This window comes from Morone saxatilis, unplaced genomic scaffold, assembly GCF_004916995.1.
Source record: "Morone saxatilis isolate NCDOM2014 unplaced genomic scaffold, NCSU_SB_2.0 Contig20, whole genome shotgun sequence".
Classification (NCBI taxonomy): Eukaryota; Metazoa; Chordata; class Actinopteri; family Moronidae; genus Morone; species Morone saxatilis.
In genome coordinates, this window is record NW_023339763.1 from 21,086,130 (window position 1) to 21,108,257 (window position 22,128).

At 42.7% G+C, this 22,128-nt stretch overlaps 1 protein-coding gene across 1 annotated transcript in view; it reads left to right on the top strand.

Moving 5' to 3' along the window:
• The window catches only part of auts2a (activator of transcription and developmental regulator AUTS2 a), a 292,397-nt gene that overhangs the window by 121,161 nt on the left and 149,108 nt on the right, over positions 1-22,128 (top strand). Inside the window, 1 exon segment of the mRNA XM_035666926.1 lies at positions 13,802-13,903. Coding sequence (XP_035522819.1) covers positions 13,802-13,903 — 102 coding nt within the window.

Genomic DNA, 22,128 nt, shown 5'->3' on the forward strand with positions numbered 1-22,128 from the left:
AAGGCAGTGATTTTGTTAACTGAACTGATTCTGCTTAATTTGTAGTTTCTCACTAAAAGCTGTTTTGGGACGTCTGCATTAGGCCAGAAATCAGGAATCATTTGTGTAATAACAGTGTTAATTTGTGCTCTGCAGACAACATAAATCACCATCGAACTCACTGATGTTCTGACTCCTATAGCTTTCACAAGGTTTTGTTTTGGGTCAGGGTTGTATGTTTTGTCTTTCTCAGAGTGATAGAAGCTTATCTGAGAAGACTTGGATTAGCTTATGAAGTTGCATCTGCGTTATCATGGAGACGGGTCAGCCTACAGTAAAGCAGGGCAGGCCATAAGTCAGCCTGAAAAACCTCTTCCACACTCTTATCAGTGAAACACTCATCTCTTTCCAAACAACAACTAACTTGCTCTGAAGTCATTCTTAATCTTATCAGCCGGCATGATGGACAAGGTCTTGTGATGCAGGTTATCCCCCTTTTTATTGCTCATTAGCCACAATTATGTGAGCGCTGCCTCTTTGGCCTGTTTTTTGGCAGGATAATTGATTGTGGCTGAGGAATGTGTGCCGCAGCCAGCGCTAGCAAATCTGCACTGATGAGTGTATGATCCAGTGTTCCTGGGTTGTTTATGCACTGCTCATGCCATCCACAGCCTATGTAGTTCAAAGCCATTTGACACAAAAGCTGTCACAGTGGAAAGCCACAGAAATGCAAAGTATAACTCCCACATTACTTCCTTCGGTATTTCTTTGATTAGACCTCAGTGGATTCTTGCGCTGCTTATATAAAGTCTTCATCTCATACTGGCCTATTTGAAATGATTACACCAGTTTTGTTCCAGAAAATGCCTGAAGTTTTCAGTGATAAACCTCAGGCTGAGAACCCAATTTTCCCCAGCAAACTCAGAAAGCCACAGGCAGACTTCCACTCCTGCAGAGCCTGCCTTTTAAATTGTGTTTTATTCATTTTTTGTGTGCTTTTCACCAAAATTGCCACACTGAGGGTAACAGAAATAATTTTCAGTGTTTCCTCAGGGGGAAAAAAAAGCTATACTCCCAATTTTTCCTTCTTTTTTGCCGCGGCGCAACCAAGGGTGAGCACAAAAGGGAGACAAACGGCTCAGTATCAGCCGTGATTTCCTGAATAGCCCAGTGGGAGCGCAGGAAGTCGGGGTGCATGCAGCAGATCGGCGTTGCCCTGAAACAGCAGCCATGCTGTGAGGGAGATGGCTTTTCTCTGCGACAGTCCGACTGTGAGCCATGGGTCTGCAAATGAAACAGGGGGAGGAGGGATGCAGCCTTTACAGATTCAAGGCCCCTATTGCCTTACTGGGCATGCCTGCTGCTGTGGTGAGGCAGACGGAAAAAAGCAGCAATGGATAAACAGACAAAGAGCTGCAGATAATTCTGTTGAAAATACAGTGGCGCTATTTCCTACTGTTTGTGAATTCATCAGGCCCCATGCTGTGCCACTAGTGATTTCTAAATATATGCAGCTCATCTGATGTAGATGTGTAAACTCTGTGTAGGGTTATGGATGGCTGCGAAGACAGATTGTTTGCTGTGGGTTCTCTATGGTCCTGGTGGGTGGGATCTGCCAACATCCTCTTACATTGTTTTCCACATGAGCTTTATTGAGTTCCCAATTACAATGCTGGTCCTCTTGTGTTGGGCTCACCGCTGCTGGTGAATTGACCTTGCATTTTTTGCAAGGGAGCACTGTTGTGTTTTCAGGCCAGCAGGCCTATTAGGCAGGCAGACAGTGAGGCAGACTGACTACTTCTCTCAGGCCCTGCTCCTGCAAGACCCTGCTTAACAGGCATCAGGCTTACACTCCTAATACTTGGGAGGGAAGATCGGGCTTAGCTCTTAGCTCTCATCACAGCTGACATTGTATCAAGTAGCCAGACAAGGCCGGACCGCTGCAGCCTTATTAGCCCTGTCTGGATTGGCTTTTCCTCAGTCTGACACTAATGTTCACAGAGAAAGGTTACTTTGGAATTTAATGGAATGGGTAGAAATGCACTGCACGCTGTACACGGACAGCCATCTCCTGCTGCTGTTTTCCCAGAGCTCGCCTGGCTGTCTGAACAACAGTGGAAGGGGCGCAGAGAAGGCACTTGCAGTAGGTGGAGCTCTTGTGTTGGATTTTGATGTTGGAGCTTGACTCACCTGCTCATAAAGGACACGACAGCTGCCTCTGTCTGTGTGTGTGTGTGTGTGTGTGTGTGTGTGTGTGTTTGTGTCTGTGTCTGCGTGTGTGCACACATCCCTTTCAGATGGCATTTATGCAAAATGCAAAGATAGCATATAACAATAGATTTACAAGCCCTCTGTATACACAGACATGCCCAGTCATATAAACACATAAAACACATTTTCAGTGTAGAGCTAATTGACAGCTCTTGATGGGTGGTACAACACTGCCAACTGTTCATGTTTACATTAGACCTTATTAGAAATTATAATGGGACTCTTATGTTTTCAGCTGGTAATAGCTTGTGTGTGTGGGTGTGTGCGTGCACGCGTCTGTGAGTATACACAGGCTTTATTTACTGCCTGCAATCACACAATACCTTTCTCTCGCCACTCCTTGACACCTCCATGCATCGGAACAAACATAAATGTCTCCCCCCACAATTCCTCCCTGCTCTCCTTGTTTTCCCTCCCTCTCCTCCTTCCCCCCCTGTTCCCCCTCTTTCTCTCTCTCTTCTCTTTGCGCCAGCTCTTCCCCACAATCTACCGCAGGCCCTCCATCTCTCCGGCCTGTCAGCGTGCTTTTTCATTTGGCTTGTTGCTACAGGGGGCTCGACGCTGGCAGATTACAACTCGGCAGCCAGTCATTTTCGATTTATCAGAGACCCCTCCTCTGTGCCCCCCTCCACCCCTCCCACCCCCTCAGCCCGCTACACTCACTACCCTTGCCAGCATCAATCCAGACACACAGCAATTCCTCATCACCACCCAACACACCTCCACCCTCCCCTGTTCCCTCCCACCTTCCATATCTTCCTCTTTCGATCAGCGCGGAAAATTTAGCTTGCAAGCCCCGAGACAAAAAAAAGAAATATTGTGGCAGTGGAAGCATTTAAGTTAGAGAGGCTGTGAGTGCTGTATTATTACTTAGGCCTCTGTCACTGGTGATGACCCGGGAGAGTGGAGAATATCGATCGCGTGTCACTCAAGGCATTCAGCAGATTGCATTGACAAAGCTTGTCGGGGCCTTTAATAGCAAGGTTAGCAGCCTTGGCTGGGACCCAGGAGAAAATTCTAACTGTGCCCTATTTCATGGTGGCTTTTAACCATTCCCTGGGTCCAGAGAGTGGATTGATAACGGTAAGGAAGTAATTTTACTCTCATAATTGCCTTCCTGTGGTTGACATTTGTGGCCCTCAGCGCCTGTAAAAGTGCCTTTCCAAGAACACGAGAAAGAGGGCCAGCATTGTCTGGCTGCTTTTTGTGACAGAAAATAGCTTCACATGAACAAAGATGTGGTACACTTAACAAAACATGGTAGAGGAAAAGAAAAAAAAGGAAGAGAAAATCAAAAGGGGTGTACCAGTGTGATTTATGAGTTGAAGGAAGTCCATTACTCGCTAGAGGAAGCCCAGACCAAAACACAAACACAGTAAGGGCATGGTTTGCAAAGAGGGTCATGGAGTAATTCTTTTGCCCTGCCAAGATCGCTGATAGCTGCTGAAAACATTATTTGTCAGAGGAGGAAAAAACTGAAAAGATTTCGATCTCACTGTAATTCTCAACATAAATAAGAGCACTAAACCACCTAAATAGTCTCTCTTTAAGCCAAGTGATGTGGAACTAGGCTGAAATGTAACAGGTCCCCAGTGTGTTGTAATATGCCTTACACATGTGGGGAAGCTATTTCTACAAGCAGCATAGTCATTGCTGGATGCTGACAGGTCTTGCATGGCAGGTAGCTATTCTCAGTGTTGTGTAGGCCTAAATCACAACACTAGAGCACATTTGACTTCTTTTATTTCGACAGTAAAGCTGTGACATTGGATGAAGTGTTTATTTTCCATGGTTGGAGTTGTGACAAGTTTAGAGAAAGTAAGATGACAATGTTCCATCTTGTATAAAACCAGCTTTCATTGAACTACTACAAGTATGTGCCCTAGTTACTGCGGCTGTACAGAGGCTTTTTTCAAGAAGTACTTTCCAAAGTTGTTCTAACTTTTTAAGTGGCGTTGCTGAAATTGTATTTCAGCCGAAAACTGATGTAGATGAACATAATTGTTTTTTAAGGCCTAGAGAGTGTATTTTTTTGATGCAGTCGCTTCTGTCTTAAATATTGCTCCATACTCCTCAAACCAATTAGTTTAGTAAAGGTAGTGTATAGTGTGTATTCCAGTTTTACTCCAAATTCACAATAACTTAAAGGTCCAGTGTGTAACATTTAAGAGGATCTACTAGCATAAATGGAATATAATATTCATTAGTGTATAATTACCTGTAAATAATAATCATTGGGTTTTTGTGACCTTAGAATAAGCTGTTTTTATTGTCATAGGAAGCTGGTCCTCTTCCAAAGAACCCACCATGTTTAACCACCATGTTTCTACAGTAGCCCAGAACAGACAAACAAAACACTGGCTCTGGCACAGGGCCTTTAGCATCACAAGTTTAATGTCCACTGTAGTTTCTCCTACACACTAGGAAGGCTGAGCTGTATTCAGATAGTTACAATCTATGACTTTACCGCTAGATGCCACTAAATCCTACGCACTTGTCCTTTAATTTAATTAATAATTATTAAGTCAATTGGTAAAGATAATGGGTGATTGTTTTTAATTGTCTGTGCATTTCCCATTAGCGATGTAATTTTTTGGCCAGCTGCACCACTACCACCACCAGCACCAGCATCATTTAGTAGTAAAGTTAACGTTCATGGCAGTAATGTGCAATAATGACTGTGTGTAAAGTATAAAGGGAGAACAAATAACATGCTTTTAATAGGGCAGTGGTCTATAAATATGCATTCATAAATGTAAACTGGCAAGTATTGGAAACATTAAAATGAGGCACGAACATAAGCAATTGTGACAAAAGGTCAGCATCCCAACATTTATTTCCCATCTACTTCCGATATTTAACATTTTTTGCAATTCTACACAGCAAATACAACTTTGTGTATTTTATTTTTCAAGGTCAGTAATATTAAGAATATAAATGTGAATGCAGGGAGAAATATTGGACAGGAGATATGTGTTGCCTTAAAATGCCATTCATAAATACTATTTGTACTTGCAAGTGGTCGAACAGATAACTGTAACAACAGTAGCTTTCTGGTAACAATCAAGCTTTTTAGCAAACAGTTGCATTGAAAAAGACTATCTCTGAATTATTTATAGAAAATGAAACCTGAATTTTGAATTATTAATGAAGAATACTGAATGACATATTGTATTCAAGTTTTAAACTTTTACAATCAGTTGTTTTCACATGCTGTCTTATCTCGGCAGGTAGGTCTTGTAGAATTTTCCCTCTTTCCCAGTTGTATTTGGATCTTTCCCATGTGCTCGACTCATAATAACGATATTTCCAACAGCACATGAAGACAGCCCTGAAACAATGCAGAGATTGCTTTCTGTGAGATCCCCAAACAAGTCTGCTGCCTACCAGGCCATTATGGGCACATTCCAGCTACATTTTTATGACCGTTCAGATGGTGGGGAGTCAGGTGCCGTCAATGTGGCTCCAATATGATGTTAATGGACAACATTTTGTCATCATCATGGCTTTGTGTACCATCTTGCGTAAAAAAAGTACAGTATGTTGTTGTGTTACATGTGAGTCATTTCCTGTCTCTGAAGTCCTGATTATTTAAATTACAATCATGTTGTTTGGCTCTATTGTTGTTGCCTTTGGCTTTTTGCTGTCTCCCATTACCAGTCTGTTAAAGCGGCCAGAGCAGATGTTTTCTAGCATACTCCTCACGAAGCAGGCAAACTCAGTGCTATGCTCCCACCATATTAATAGCAGCCTGCCTTGTTTTATGACTTGATAACAGCAGATGTGAATTTCAGGAAGGTGACTAAATGAGGACGTTTACAGCAGGGATTAGTGATAACAGCACTGGCCCCAGGCAGACACCCTGGGTCAGCCAAATAGGAAATGTATATCCTGCCATCAGATTTTACAGCCCCTTTCTAATCCCCTGAATAGCAGTGCAGATGGAGCCCAATGCAGGTAAGGTGAGACGCTATCATTCTTGTTGGTTTACACTAGCACGCAAGTCACAGCACGGTGCTTGATAGGCAGGGCTGCCTGTTCACTAAATGTCAATATCCACCTGCTGACCAGAGATCAGTTTATGACCCCATCACCTTAACACCCACTGGGTTATTGGATACTGTAATTGGATGAGAAATCTCTGTAGATATGCTGATCACAGAGGCCTTGCAGTTATGAACATTAGTATTCACAGGTAAGGTAGTTAAGTGTCTTCCAAAATGAAAAGGAAGGAATTTATTTTAAGTAATTTAATCTGTAACATTAATCTACATACATTAGTCAGTTATTACTGCTATGTTTTATTTGCTAGAGTTGACACTAATGTATGTAAAATTCAATCACAGTCATTCTTGTGTGTTGTTCCAGAGTGGATGTAAGTGAATGAATGAATTACATGTTTATTAAGCAGCATTTTCTCTTAAGGATTTCAGTTGAATGTCTTTTGATTAATCTCAATTAGCGTTTTGGAGCTTTATTTACTGTACCTTCCAGCCAGTAGTTCTTCCATGCCTCAGGGTTTAGCATAATGACAGAGCTTTGACCTATATAGGTTTTCTGTCTTTAATAGGCACAGCCGGGCTGCAGTGCTCTGCCATTTTTCAAACGTTTGTATCTTCTCCCTCCTTCTGAAGGGCTGTGGTTATACATTTTCCTCTTCTTTTTTTTTGCAGTGTGTCACAGCTAGCACTCTGCTGCTATTCCTGTAACATAAAAAAGCAGTCTTTCCCTAAACTAGAAGCGTTTGTCTATCATATTACCACCACACATGAGCCGCGCAAAAGGCTTGACCCAGTGTTAAGTGTCTGCGCTAAATTTCATTGCCTCCATCTACTGGAAGGCCTGCCAATATACTGGCAGTGAATTCCTGGAGGAAAATAAATGGCAATAAAAGAGAGAAATGATAGCCCCAGCAAGACGATAGGAGAGGGCTTTTTCTCTGCTGTCTTTTTTTCCATACTGCTCTTTATTGAGGCTGCCCAGCTCAGGGAGCTGTGATTTGGCACATTGGCTGTGGCTTTAGTTGGATGAGTCCCTGAAAGCCAGTATTTAAGTAACGACTCAGTAGCACAGATTGAAGAGCTGGGGAATCATGTAATTAATTGCACGCAAATTTCTTTGATGAGTAGTTATGTGGTGATGAGTGCTCAACTGGGCAACTAGAAGGGTCTTTTTGACCCCACTGCACCCACCCCAGCACTCCTCCAGTGCATTCTGGAATGGAATGGAATTGGAGGTGCGTAAAGTGGGCAGGAAGGTTATTTTACTGCCATGCTGGGCTACTATAACAAGATGTTCAGATATGATCTGAGAGAGTAGAGGTCTCCCGCTGCTCTTATATTATCTCCCACCCCACCGCACATTTTTTCTCCACCTGCTCAGTTCATTATTAAATCTGGGAATTGTCCCCATAACTCAATCCACCAGACTACAGCATTATATGACCATTTGTGAGAAGGGAGAAGGGTGATTGCGACGCAGGGCAGAGGATGGATGTTAAAAGCATATTGATTTGTCTGTATATGTCGTCATAGATCAGAGATTTATAGCAATATATAAATGCAGCCACAAGCTCTAGTAGCCTCCAGCCTGCGGTAGAGGAAATGGAGTCCTTAGGATGACTGATGAGATCAAGACACTGCTCTCAACCACGTTTACCCCCCTCCTCTCAATCACCCCCCTCGAGCCTCCATTTCCCTCCTCCTCCTCCTCCTCTTCCTCCTCCTCTTCCTCCTCCTCTCAGCATGCTCTCACCCTGCGGCTGCTGTGACTTGTCCTTAGTGGCTCCATATCTTTGCTTTGGCTTCACATTCCAGCACAGAGGCTAGAAAAGCCTCCTCTGTGGCCTGAGATTGGTCAGAGTGGGTGCATTCGGCCTCACTGATCTCTCCCCTGCTAGAAAAATGACGCCTGACAAGGTCGCCAGAGATCACTGCTGCTCAATGATGCTAGAGGATTGAAAGGAAATGGAGCTTCTCCATGGTTACATACCTAGGTACTAATAAAAACTGCCGCACTGGCTGACTGCAAGTGACATCTTAACCACAGGCAAACAGTAGGCTTTAGGATAAACATGCCAAGTATTTTTAATATGTCATTTAGTCACAGTGATGAAAGAACATGCTTCAGCTACGGAGATAAAAGAGGTATTAAGGGTTATTTTCACACTGTATGTCTGTGACCTCTTTGCCACACACATAGCTAACAGTAAACAAATCTGGGGCAATGGAAGCTAAGCACTGATGCTCAGTGACAGGCTTTGAGCAAGGGTGGCAGAGGGGGTTATGGGCGACGAGAGGGCCAGGCGGGGCTCCTGTCTGCGGCAGTTAAAGCAGCTGGGCCTCAGAGCCAAGCACAGGGTCAGAGCCAGGCTACGCTGGTGGCCTCGCCCACACAGCCACTGTCAGACAGATGACGTAGGGCCCGTTGTCGCCCCCTCACAGGTCCTGACAAACCCTCGGCTCCTCTTGTTACATAACAGTCTCGTCAGATAAAGCCGGCTGCAAATTAAACAGGCCCAGCAGTTTCCAACTGCTGTTGTCGACCAGCCCAAGGTGGTTTCACTAGATGGGCTCACTGTGAGGCTGATGTGATGTACAGGCTGGTAGGGACATAATTAGCGTTGCTTAATGTGGTCTAATGTTTGGCAATGGCGTCTCCTAAGGCTATACGAGAGAGCCTGTATAAAGTCGACAGAAATTCTTCAAGTTGTTCATTTTAACTGCTGAGTCGTGAAGCTCCCCAGCACTTTAATAGCCCTGCTATATAGACCTGTGAAGATAGCGTAAAGGAGATATTCAAAGTGTAGTCAGTGGAAACCAAGGGGATTTGACAGTGCTGCAGGAAATAGACAATTTATTATCAGCAACACAGCCTAGGTAGTGGATTATCTATAAAACTTTCATGGTCCTCCCTCAGTGGCAAGCAGCCATAAAACTTCCCAAATGAGAGACTTGTTAATTTACTTGTTAAAGCAAATTAAAAATTTATAAGCGCTTTTAGGTAAATGAGATCCTCTTTCATTGCTGCCCTAGTGGGATTCTCTCTGCCAGATCCTGAGAGGACAGGTTAGCTGTTCTGAAAGCCGCAGAAGAACAATAAAAGCCGTTAAATTGTTCCAGGTTTTATTACCGCCGAGCTCCGCAGCTGCTGTTGTGCGTAACTAAGGGAAACCAGGAGCTGATGGCTATCCCACTGAGGCCAGTACAGAAAACTGAGCCCAGTTCTCTCGATGTCTTTTTTTTTCTTTTTGTGGGATGAGGGATGGGGGTTGGGGCTGGAGTTGCTGGGGCAGGCCGGTTGTGTATGGCTCTGTTTAAAAAGGCCTTTGTGGTTAGAAATGTTAGCAGGCCTACTTTTGTGCTTGATTGCATTGAGTCTGTAGTGCAGCCCTTGAGAATAGGTCAATACACTTGTAAAATTCCACTATGGCAACGGTGAGCACTTTTCAGCAAGTGAGAAAATAATTGACTGCACATGTTCAAGACACTGTTGTAGCATACTTTTCAAGGGAACAGTGTTAAATGAGATATTTGATAATTGTTATGCACTCTGATCTAGGAATGTACTGTAATGCATTAGTGTATGCTGTGAATCATGTTTGAGTGCCTAAATAACACTATTATTCCTGCTGCCACCAGCAACAACACTGACATGAAAACATACAATTTTAATTTTGTCTTTTTAATGAAATTTTCTTTATTGTGAAGACAGGCATCTTGTGCTTCAGTAGACACATCGAGATAAGTATTTGTGAGGCATACATGACATTCAACAGCACCTTTGGTATTTCATGTGGCATCTTCAGTAACACTGCTATGATCCATAAAGATGCTTGTTAATTTCAGTCTAACCTTTAATAGACACATTGAAAAGCAAAGTCCTTCAGCTGTTTCTCATGTATGTTAGGACTGAAGTGAAATTCAAGAGTGTGGAGAGGGAATGAGTGATTATACAGTGGGTTGTATGAGAAGAACCCAGCTTTGGTTAAGGCCAGTCAACAAAATGGCAATCGTCTGACACATTATTGGGAATCCATAATGTGGTAGCGTTTTTAAGAGGAAGTCATTGACAGGTCATTTGCTTCTATATTATATCATCTATTTAGATAGAGTTAACTATCTTCTCTGGCTTTTGGCCTTTTTGTCAAATAATATGGTTCCTTTGATTAATAATGTCAGACCATGGAGAGAATACTGGTCTGTTTTGTATTTGTGCTCTTAACTATGGCTGTCTACAACTAAAACATATTTTAATCAACGAAAAGCAATAGAATGTGTTGTTTGACTGACTGATTAAATGATTTTGAAAATCTGTCAAATGGTTGGTCTTGTGTCATTGTCTTTGCACTGATGGAAGCTGCCATGCAGAACGAGCCTTATATCAAAATATATAGAAAATGTGAGAATTCCTCCACTTGTTCATAAATAATAAATGTAGAAAGGAGCTGGTGGATAAGTCCATGTGTTTAGTGATAGTAGTTCTGCAGTTATGTTTTACTGGTAACAGTAACACTTTGACATGCAGCTATCAAGTGAAAAGTCAATGTTTGTGTGTTTGTTGTGTCTCCACAGACAATATAACACTGTTGAACTATTTTTCGCTCAGTTATGAGTATCTCTGGAAACCCAGTACCCAGATATTACTAATGCATTACAATTGTTTGAGGGGATGTTCAGTTGTCACCACTGGACTATACAGATGAAGTGTGACAACAACAGTTTGAATAGTTGCTAGTATCTTAAGCAAAAGCATTTGTTTTTTTTAAAGAATGATTTATAAGAAATGTTATATGATTTTTCATACTTGCGGGCTGAACTGTTTCATGCTGAGGTTTGGGCTGCTCTCTTGCAAAGCATCACGCTGGCTGCTGATTGAAAACAGTTGTTGATTCTCTACTTCAGTAAATTCAGACTGGTAAGAGAGATGAGGAAAAAAACTTTATCCCCTAACACAGAACAGATTGCAGGAAAACAAGACCTCACTGTGTGGAAATTAATGGCAGATGCACTTAGTAGTAGTTTAAATGTTTCATTAGATGCTAATGTCTCGCTGTGTCTTTAATTGTTGTGAAATTAGCCTCTAGAATATTAAAACCATCTGTTTGTTATCTTCCTGCAGGGCCATTTCCTACCCAGGCTGCGCAGATACAGTAAGGTCATTAAATAAATACGTCTGTATGCCTCAACCTGCGTGTTAATTAATGTCTTTATGCTATTGCATCAGTAAAGCACACCAGTCCCGGGCATCTGCACATACGTCTAATCCCTCAGATCCTTAGATCTCTGTTGAATGCTGTGAAGTGTACTGGTGTTCATTACAGCAGGTTTAAAACTGAAGCTAAGTTTAAAAGGCAATAAAAATACAGAGAATGACTTGCACGCTGTAATAAGTGGGAGTGATCAGATCAGCGTTGTTATAGTAGAGGTCACAGAGACAGCCCCCGCACCCACACACATGGGCTTCTCGTTTAGATTTATCATCAGACAGCAGGTCATTAAATTTCAGCTTCACTTTTTGATGGCAATGACCACCAGCATTCCCTCCATTTGCTTAAGACATCCATTAATCACACCATAAAGAGAAATTAATCCATCATCTAAAGCTCAGAAAGGGGAGAGTGGATGAAAAAAAAACACAATTCTCTCAAGTAATTTAAGGGAGCTCAGGGGGAAATTAAAGGGAACAAGCTGAGGGATACGTTTTCAAATAGCTGTGTAATCAGGTCCAAGCAATGTAATAGCCCTGAAAGATGAGCCGCTCTTTATTGGAACGTCTTTATTAGACATGTTCTTCAGACATTACACACAGTTAAATTTGAGCAAGATTTCTGATTTCATGGAGTACTTTACCACTGATAAGCCAGTGTGAGACAGTGTGATTATGTGGTTTCACTATAGCAGAATCAGTTGGATTCTACATTGATTAATAAAGGACAGATCTCTATACCTCTCCCACACATCCCTTATTATATTCTCTTTATAAGCTTACCATATATGAGTTTGATTTTTGGCTGCAAATCTGTGATGCAGGAGTCAGCAGCAGTTTTCAGTGAGGTCTGCGTATTTCCTTTTGTGTGTGTGCACATTCATAAATGCATGAGTGTGCTGGCGTGCGCTGCCCGGTTTTGTCAGCAGGGACACAGGCTGGTTAATAAATATTATAGGTCAACATGTTTTGATGAAGGAGCCACAGACTGGGGCGTAAACTGCGTCCCTCGCCCTTTCTTCAAGGATCAGTTCACGGACCATGGTGGATGAGATATTATTCCCCTTTTCTCTCTAAAAATATGTAAACTCCCCTCAGACAAACTGGCATTTACAAGAAAAAGAGAGAAAATGTGCCCTGGTTTTTGTGGGAATAAAATGTGTTGGAGGTAATTAGTGCTATCACAGCGCTGGGCATTGGTGTGCATGTGTCTGTGCATGTCTCACATTTGGTTCTTGTGCACTCTCCCCCAGCCTTGTCTCATCCACTCATGTGCACATATACACACACATAGAGTCAAACAGGCCCATCAGGCATTCCCAGTGCTCAAACTCTCTTATCACATTCACCACCCTGGCAAATCCACCCGCCTTCCACCCATCATGCAATTCTCCCAAGGAATAGGATTCCTTTCACACCGCTAATGGCTACAGAAAAGGGAACATTTTCATTTTAATTATCCGCTCAACTCAAGGGTTCTTTTGGTATTCCCCCACCTTGTGCCCTTTCATTGCTCTAAATTATGGCCGATACCTGAAAAGAGAATACTGAAGGAGAGGTAAAAAAAAAAAATACATATACTATAGCTGTGTCCTTTTCCTCCAGAGCAGGAGAGGAAGGGGAAAGGAAAGTGCCATCATCTTCTAATCCAAGTCCTTTGTGTGTGCAGCACCACACTCTGCTTTTCCTATTAGGTGGCAGAGCAGCCGTTTACTGCACTGTCCCATAAAGCCATCTTTTTATGTGCTTTGAAATGAAACCTGCAGCATTTGTCTGGTCTGGAAGGAGCAGCATGGGAGCTTCAGAGGACATCAATCGCAGACTTGGATGGGGAGTACAGACCCCACCTCTTTCAACTCCCAAGAGTCTTTTATTGTTCTCCAGATTTTGAAGAGCCTCAGATGCTTGCGGATTGGCACGTCCTCCTCTTTATTCCTGTCATTTTGCTGCATCTCGAACAGAGTGTCTAGAGGATGACACTTGCTGAGCTCCTGCTGCCTCGGCATGTGGTGTCTGCTTGGAAAGGATAGTGGCTCCATTTGAAGGTTCTGGAGGGGTCTTTGTCCCTGTTCTCTATTTCGTGGGCTGAGAGTAGTTTCATACTGCGAGATCAGATGGTGTCTATCATTGGCAAGCGGAGTGATGGCCAATGAATAGGCTCAGAAACATGACAGATTTAGAGAGACAGCGCCGCAGCTCCTGCCAGTTCTCACATATTCATGAACCGATTTCTGTGGGATGCCTTCCCTAGCCAGCGTTATCCATGTAAAGCTCTAAACTGCAGTGTTAACAGTTTTGCTTCATGTTGTTAACCCTTGGTCTCCTTTTGTGTTGTGTTTGGCAGCTGAAGCCAGGGCAGAACAACTGTAAGGACAGCGACAGCGAGAGTGTAAGCGGAGAGTCCAAGCCCTCCATCAGGAGCAGCTCCAGAGACAGACTGACAGATGTGAGTACAATAAAAAAAACAAGCTCTCTTCAGTGGTAGCATGAGGTTCTTTTAGGGCTTATCACAACATCCCTTAATTGTATGTCATGTTCTTCGAAATAATTGGTTCATATTTTTCTATTTAGTGTTCCTAGCACATGGTTTCAGCATTTCAAATATAGACCAAAAAAAACAGAAAAAAGAAAAGATTGGACACAATAGTTGGAAACCAAAGTCTGAGCACATATAGTACGTCCTAATTGTTTGGCAAATGTAAGTATTTTACATCAGCAGTGCTTAAAGGTGCCCTGTGGAGTTTTGGTGAACAAACAAAAGTTTACATTCAGTGTAACTCACACAAAACATGATGAATGCATTTCCTTCCTCCATAAAACATTTGCAGAGCTGTTTGAAACCTGCGTTGTTTACGTCTATGTTTACTAGCAAGCATGTTTTTCCTCTTCTGGCGTATTACTGCGTTTCTTGGCACATTACAACTACCTGACGATCGGTGAAAAGGGGGTCAGCATTAGCAGGAAGGTCTATAACCCATGTGGATGTGCAGGCAAATGTGTGCCTGTGTACACGTGCAAACAAAAAGTGCTCTATAGTGCTACCAGAGGTCCAAAACTCCACAGGTTACCTTTAACAGCCGGTGTTGATCAGCAAGAGAGTTGCAGTTGCTCCTAAACAGTGCTGACTGAACAAGTGATAGAACTGACTCATTATAGTAACTTATGGACATGAGTAATATGTGAAGGTTAGAGAGGCAGTATTAGTATTGTGGAAAGTTCTACAGTTGGTACAAATGTTACATATTTTCTTGCTTTGAGAATGATTACCATGTTTATGTTCAGATTTTTTTGTCAACCGATTAAAAATAATCATGATATATTTAACATAATATAAAATCTATAAGCAAATTAATCTGCTAGAATTTTTCATGAGTTGCTATCAACCTTTGCAAGAAACAGGACCGTGGAGACGTAAGATACGATTGACAGACTTGCAATTTCACGTCAAACTTCCTATGTAATTATTCTAGAGAATTACTTCAGTATTATATATCAGGGCATGTACTTTGAATCCAAACGTTGTAAATTCAGCTCCAGAGTCATTATGTGTGTGAGTGCTTGCACCTATGGTATGTCACACAGACAAAAGGTAAGTTATTAATGTGATATTATCCATTTTGTCAAGATTTCTTTTGGTGTTAAACTAATAAAATTCTGCCTCAGCAGAGCACTTTGTGGTAAATCTTAAATGACCATAAGTGTACTCTTGGAGTACTTCAGGTGAAGAGCACTATTTACATCCTATACACACACACACACACACACACACACACACACACACACGTTCTCTCACTCTCCCAGAGGTTCTTTATGACTGATACAAAAAAAGACACTACTTACCCAGGTCCTTGTTCCTTGTGGAGGAGCTGAAGGCAAGCATTAACTGACAGAAGAAAGAGCGGCTGTGTCCCTGCGCCCTGTGACATATTCCAAGGCGAGCGGGTCGAGGGACCTTTGCTGCCAGACACCCACCGCCTGCTCTTTGATTTGTGTGGAGAATCTACAGCGAAAGCGATCAGATATCTGGCCATAATTAAAGCTGTCAGTTGGGAGGCAAGCTAGTCTTTGAGAAAGACATGGCCGAACAACTGAAGCAAAACTGATTCTGCATGTAGCTTTACGATGCTTGACTGGGCATGAAATGAAATAAGTAATTTGATGTTGACAACAGAAATTGAAATGATACTTGCTGATTTCTGTCAGACTGCACTGTGGTGACTGTGCAGCAGTATACCAAGGCAAGTTTTGCTTTAACAGTGGAGGTTTGAAAACACTTAACCTGGATGGTTAATATGCTTTACTATGACTGTCATACAGAAGCTTTCAGTTTGTCTCATCTGTTTTGTCATGATCTCTAAAAGTCTCTGGTATCTCTGAAACTTTCACTATATCCTACTTCCTTACAGTTGAGTTACATCTGAGGCAGGTAATTCGGTAGGGAAAAATCTGGTTCTTCTGGCTCCTCCTAGTGCTCTTAATGGAATTTGCAAGAATCAACCGTGCCTGAATAAAAACAGCCAATCAGAGCCAAGAAAGATAGTTGATTGTTGAGTGTCATTCCCACGTTGTCTGTATTTGACGACCTGTGAATGAGACTCAACAATCAGACTCAATCAGTGTATGAGTGCCAGGTTTTGGTTTTATCTAAATTTGATTCCCATGGTCAAATCAAGCAGAAGGCTCCCAATTATCCCTGTTTTATTCTGTTTGGTTTTTACACACTTTGTAGGATAATGCATGTTATGGCTCCATATCAAAATTATATTGATTACCTTAAAGAGGTTGGCACAGCTAGCTATTTGATAAAAGGGTTGCATTTTGTTGATACATTAAGTTTGATATTAGTTGTTATCTTAAAGGAACAAGCAAAAATCCATTAAATACTGCCTGTAACTGTTCTAATATGTGTTTTAAAGGCCTTTACTTCATGCCATTTCTTTAATCACTGTTTGAAATTTAATAATCCTTTGCATGGATTGGCAACAGTATAATCTGACATAACCTCGGTCATCCACTTCCCTCCATTTAGATTACATTTCTGTGATGATTTGCACTTTGACTCATTATACACTAATGATACATGTTTTAACAGCTAGATCATGTTATGGTCTGTCTTTATTACTCAGTCACCTCATGTGCCACTGTCTCTTTTGCTCCATATGAAATCACCCCCTGAAATGCATATCATTTATAGCACCAGCCAATGTGTTTACTTAAATATTCTTAATTTATTGGAATGTTGTCCTAAATTTCAAATTATATCTGTAATTCATTTTAAGGATTTCAGGTTTTCTCAAACAGAAACTTTCTACTTTCCCCACCCCCCAACTTGTTCTCAGGAACCATCTATCGCCCTTTCTATAATCACTTCCACCTGAGCTGGCATTTCAGCCACTCAGTACACTCTGGAGGATAGAAGGAACAGCAGCGCTGGTTCCCCCTGAATCATGTGGTCAAGACACCCCACAGGAGACTGAGCATGTCTTCAGAAGAGCTGCTGAAAGCTGGGCAGCATGAAGACAGACTTTTAGACCCCATGTCATTTTAGATGGTCACACTGTGTGAGGCTTCATCTCCGCTCCCCGTAGGTTTCTGAACAAGTCCCATCCAGCCATGCTGTAAAAACCCACTTCACACGTCGCAAGAGGTGCAAGTTGTAGCTTTTGTAGCAGATAGAAAGAAGAAGATGAAGAGAATAAAAAAAGAAAAAATGTGAAAAAAGTTTTGCCTCGCACTGAGATTATTTGGGCTTGTTTTTCTAATTATAGAATACAATTAATTTATTGCAATATAGTGTTGTTACAGATGAAGGTAGATGGTATTTCCAGGTTATTTATAAAGGCCTATAGCATTTTCTCAGCTATGGCTATCCATGTGCTTGTTCTACTGAAATGTTAAAACTATTTTGGTTGAAAATACAGCACAATGCAACTGGACTGCTCATGTGGTTCAGCTGCACAGAGATGCTCCCTCACAGCGCGAAAACAAAGAGAAACCATCTAAGTCACTCGTTAGTACCAGGGAGCAGTGTGAGACAGGAGCTAGCTTTGACCCGAACTGTTCATTAGACCAACAGTTCGCTAATGGTATTTGCTGTAGCACTCCCTTCCCCTCACAGAGCGACTACGCTCCGTTGAAGCAGATGAACTGAGTTTGCCGACCTGGCACTGGCTGGCAGGGAGATAGAGGCCAGAGGAGGTCAGGCCTGGCAGGCTCCTCTCTCCCGCTCGCCTTCCCTCCTCACTCCGTCCTGCCAGCTCATTAAGGCCTACAAATGGCACATCAGCTCGGCTGTGTTTGCCTCAACCCCAAACCCCAGCTAAATTGGCAGGCTTAGCCGCATTTGCTCTGAAGCGCTGGGCTCCCTTTTGGGTTCGTTTGAAGCCGACATGGCAGCCACCCCCCACGTCCCCCCACCACACTCCACCCCTTCAGTCTGGGTGGCAGGCATTCAGGCAGGCAGCAGTCCTGAGCAGAGGGAGTCTGCTGGATCAGGGAGGGCAGGGAGCTTGGGATGAATCACTCCCGTTTAGTCTCTGCGGCAAGGGGTGAAATGCCATCATTACCCGGCTGCCTATCAAATAAATTGGCAATTACGGGCCTGGGATTGCGAGTAAACAGCATGTTACTCCTTTTTTTCCACCCAAGGCTCTTGATGAGAGGCGGGTGCAATAGAGAGAAGCTCCGGAGTACTGGGTCAGAGCCCGCCAGTCAGTGTTAGCCAGCCTGATGAGAGGCACAAGAGGCAGACTGTAATGAATGCACCCCTAGATTTCAGGGGCCATTTTTATCATCAGCCAAAGCTTCCTGTTGTATCCTGCTTTTACTGTTCTGCTGAGTAAATTCTGCCTGTCAAATCGAAACAGATGCAATGCTATCTACTATAATGCTTTGGACAACACCTTTTTTATAGTATATGGTGTGGAACACTCTGTTGGAACATAGGGTAATGATTTGTATGTTGGCCTGTTGGACAGGTTGTAACACTATCATTAATACTAGCACTTTATTGGTGTTCCTCCAGACAGTTTTGCATGCTGTTTTTTCCAACCGAAATGAAAATGTGAAAATTGTGGGTTTCTGAAATCCACACTCTTGTGTCCTGGCTCCTCTCACACGAGAAGGTTTTCTTGCGGTGAGGTCTTTGAAAGTTGTTTTGTAATGAAACATCTGGAAGTGATATTGTAAAAAGTCAAGCACATCGTCTTCCCTGCTTTTGAAGCGGTTTCAGCCCAAACACAGCTAGAGTCTCTCTCATGGCTAGTAAAACTGAACTCAGTTATTACTGGCTTTCCGATGAAAACATGACGGCCTATTCAGAATCCTGTGTGCATGTGGTGAAACCATTTCAAATACTCAAATTACAGCTTTTGGAAACATTGATTTCATAAAGTATATTTGTTGTAGTAAAAATCACTATTATGATTAAATTTGCTGGAGCGCATAACGTTTTGTTCTTGACCTCTGAGTACAATCTTTTCTTGTCCGAACTGAATCTCACTGTCCAATTGAACTGCTTATGTAATGTGACCAGAGCTGGTCTGCATTACACTATGCCCATCCCACCTCCTCAGTACATTCTCCAATTATTTCCTGACACTCTGATGTAAATGAGGTCGCAGTCCCCCTACATGTCCAGATATGCTGGCCAATTTGCTCCGACACAGAACTTGTAATTGCTTGCATCAATTATATGTCTCTTTCTCTCTCTGCCTCTCAATAATTTGAAATGTTTCCTATTAGAGACAAGCATTTAGATATGGAAGTAGGAATGTTGTACCTATAATTAGCTCATTATCATGGGATCGCACTCTTTGCTGAGGCCCCAGTGTATGCATAGTGGCAGTGTGAAATGAGCAGCAGATGCAGTGCAGGGATTACTTGACTGTCTTTTCGACTGTTTAATAGCGTTTCAGCAGTAATGTAAATAAGTCGTGGAAGACTGAAAGACTAAAGACAATGGAAATACAGACAGTGTTTTTGTATCCTCTCCTGTTGTCCAATAACAGGGACAGAATGATACCTGGCAGTCAACTGGTTACCTCTACAAAAATACACATCATACAGAGAAAACGCTCTGAAAAGTCTAAGCTTTGGGGAAAAATAAAAGGTTTAAGCCGTATTTTAAAATAAGTGAGTGTAATAGCTAAAAGCAGTTTTACCAGCTTTTGATTCAATACTTTGAACAATGAAGAGGGCAGCAAAAGAAGTCATGGGAGATCAAATGTGTGTATCTCAAGATCATCCACTTCTGTGATCAGATATGAAATCATTTAAAGCACAGAGCTTTGACAGGATGACTCACTCTTTGATTCATGCCATCTGGGGTTCCTATTAATTCATAAGGAACACCAGATTGTAGAACATCTTATGTATCTCTCAGGTCCTGCGTGCTAGTGAAGAGATCATGTCCACAATAAGAGCTTTCCACCCTATTCTCTCATTCATTATGCAAGGTTCTGTCGTTCACTGCACAGTCAGCTCGCCAGAGGATCCAGACACAAGATCACTTGAATTGCCTACACCTTTGACTCCAAATCAACCTGATGAATAGGCTGTCTCCCAGGAAGTGGCCAGACATGCTTATTACCACCTCTGGCACTCCAAATCAAGCCCCATTTTCTCTCCTCTCTCTCTCTTTTATTTCTCTTTCCCATTTTCTCTCTCATTGCCTGCAGTCGTGTTGTCAGGGACAGATTTTGACACTTTGTGACATGGCAGTCGGGCTAAATTATGCTGCACCTCCATCGCCCTGCCAGTACCCCAACAGCCAAATGTCCGTCAGGGGCCTGTGAGAGGTCCCTCTGGATGGCTTGTCTCTACAAGTGCTTGGGGCACGTCTGTCTCCTTGCCTACGTTCACAAGTGTTTAACTCAGACTCTGCTGCATCTACTCTCCAGAAATATAATTAGAATGAGAGAACACACAGTGTGATTGTGTGCAGTGACCTCTGAGCAGCCCTCAGGTTGAGAATGCATGGCACTAGTTTATCTCTGCTAATTATTTACCACACCCAGAGGCCTTGAACACAAAATAAAATATGAGGAATCAGAGGAACATTGTGACCTTTACTGTAGTTATGTTACTGTATACCCAGCAAGATAAGGCTCTTTAATTGTTGAAATTGATACAGAGCGAGGTTGGTGTGGTAAATACTGTTCAGGCTGATGCTGACTGAATGCAATCCCTCAGTGCTGCGGATGATAAATCTATTCTCATGGAAGATTAATGGACTGGAGAAGTGGTGTTGAATGTCATTGTTGAAGGTTGAAAGTATTGAGCGCCTGAATCCTATCCATATGTTTTCAGGAATGACATAAATAGGCTCAGCCGGAATCCATTTTGACTTATCAAGCTTAAACCAGTGCCAGAGCCACGCGATACTTGCCAAGTATTGAGGCTCTGAGGCTTCCAATAACAAATCCTATTCCACATAATTTCCACTGAAATTGGCCATGGCTATGTGCTGCCACCCTCTTCTTGCTTTTGCCGTGCGACCTGCAGCTCTTGGCTATATATTACTTCCGCATTCCCTGTAACCCGACCCTCTAGCCCCGATTTTTGATGTCATACCAGGCTCTGGTGAGGGAGTCTCTCCTCTCTTTGTTCCAGCCTTTTCAGCGAGGAGGCTGTTCCAGTGGGGTAAGTTGAATAAGTGGAGCCCGGAGGAATCTCTACAAAGGTCTCTCTCTGATTGGATGCATGCAGAGCCCAAGGAGAGAGCGCCGGTTGCCATAGCAATGAGAGCAATGTGGGAACTGGCTGCATGAAGGAGAAAGGGGAAGTGGTGCTTTCTTTTGTGATGGGAGGTCTTCATCGACTGACATTCTTCTTTATGAATACACACTGGCCAACATGCACGTAAACACAAATACGCGAAAGCACACAAACGGTATTACATGCACCTTTTTACCCCCAAAGGAGAAGCCGAGCTAGAGTGCATACTTCAATCACAGTGGCCTGGTAGGGGTGTACTCGGGCCCAAGCTGGGAGCCAGAGAAAACACAATCAGACACACTGGGAGTCCAGAACCATCTCCCCCTCATAAACATGATTACTGGCCATTTACTGGTACATATCGCTTACGTCTCCTGAGCCAACAAATCATCCTTACCCTCTCCCCTGGCTCATCACAGCCACTATAAACAAAAAAAATATGGAAATATCTCTCCATCTTTTTCTCCGTCTCTTTTTTCATTGCTTGCATCCCTGTCTGACTTGGAGCACATTTTCTAATTATTAAACCCATAATATTCAGGCAACATGACTATCCAAGGGGTGATGCTAACCTCTCCAAGGAGCATATGTTTGTGTTCATGTGTGTGTTTTATATATGTGAATCCCTGATGTGTATGTTTGTACCAGGGAGTTTAGCTTCGGGGTATAGAAGCTGTGTGGGAGGGTTGAGATGTGTTTGTGTGTGTGTGTTTGTCTGTTGTGTCAAACCTTGTTGAGTCTGTTTAAAGGGCACAAGGGGCTGAGATTGCTGTATGGGGATTACACAGGAAGGCCTGCTGGTTCATGAACCCAGTGCGATGCATCATGTCAATAGGCCAAACACAGCAGTTGAACATACATCTTCTGTTCACCATTATTTAGAAAATTCAGGCCAGTGTCACCAAAAACTGAATATTATATACTTCATAGAGGTAGAATTTATGGCAGAGCTGT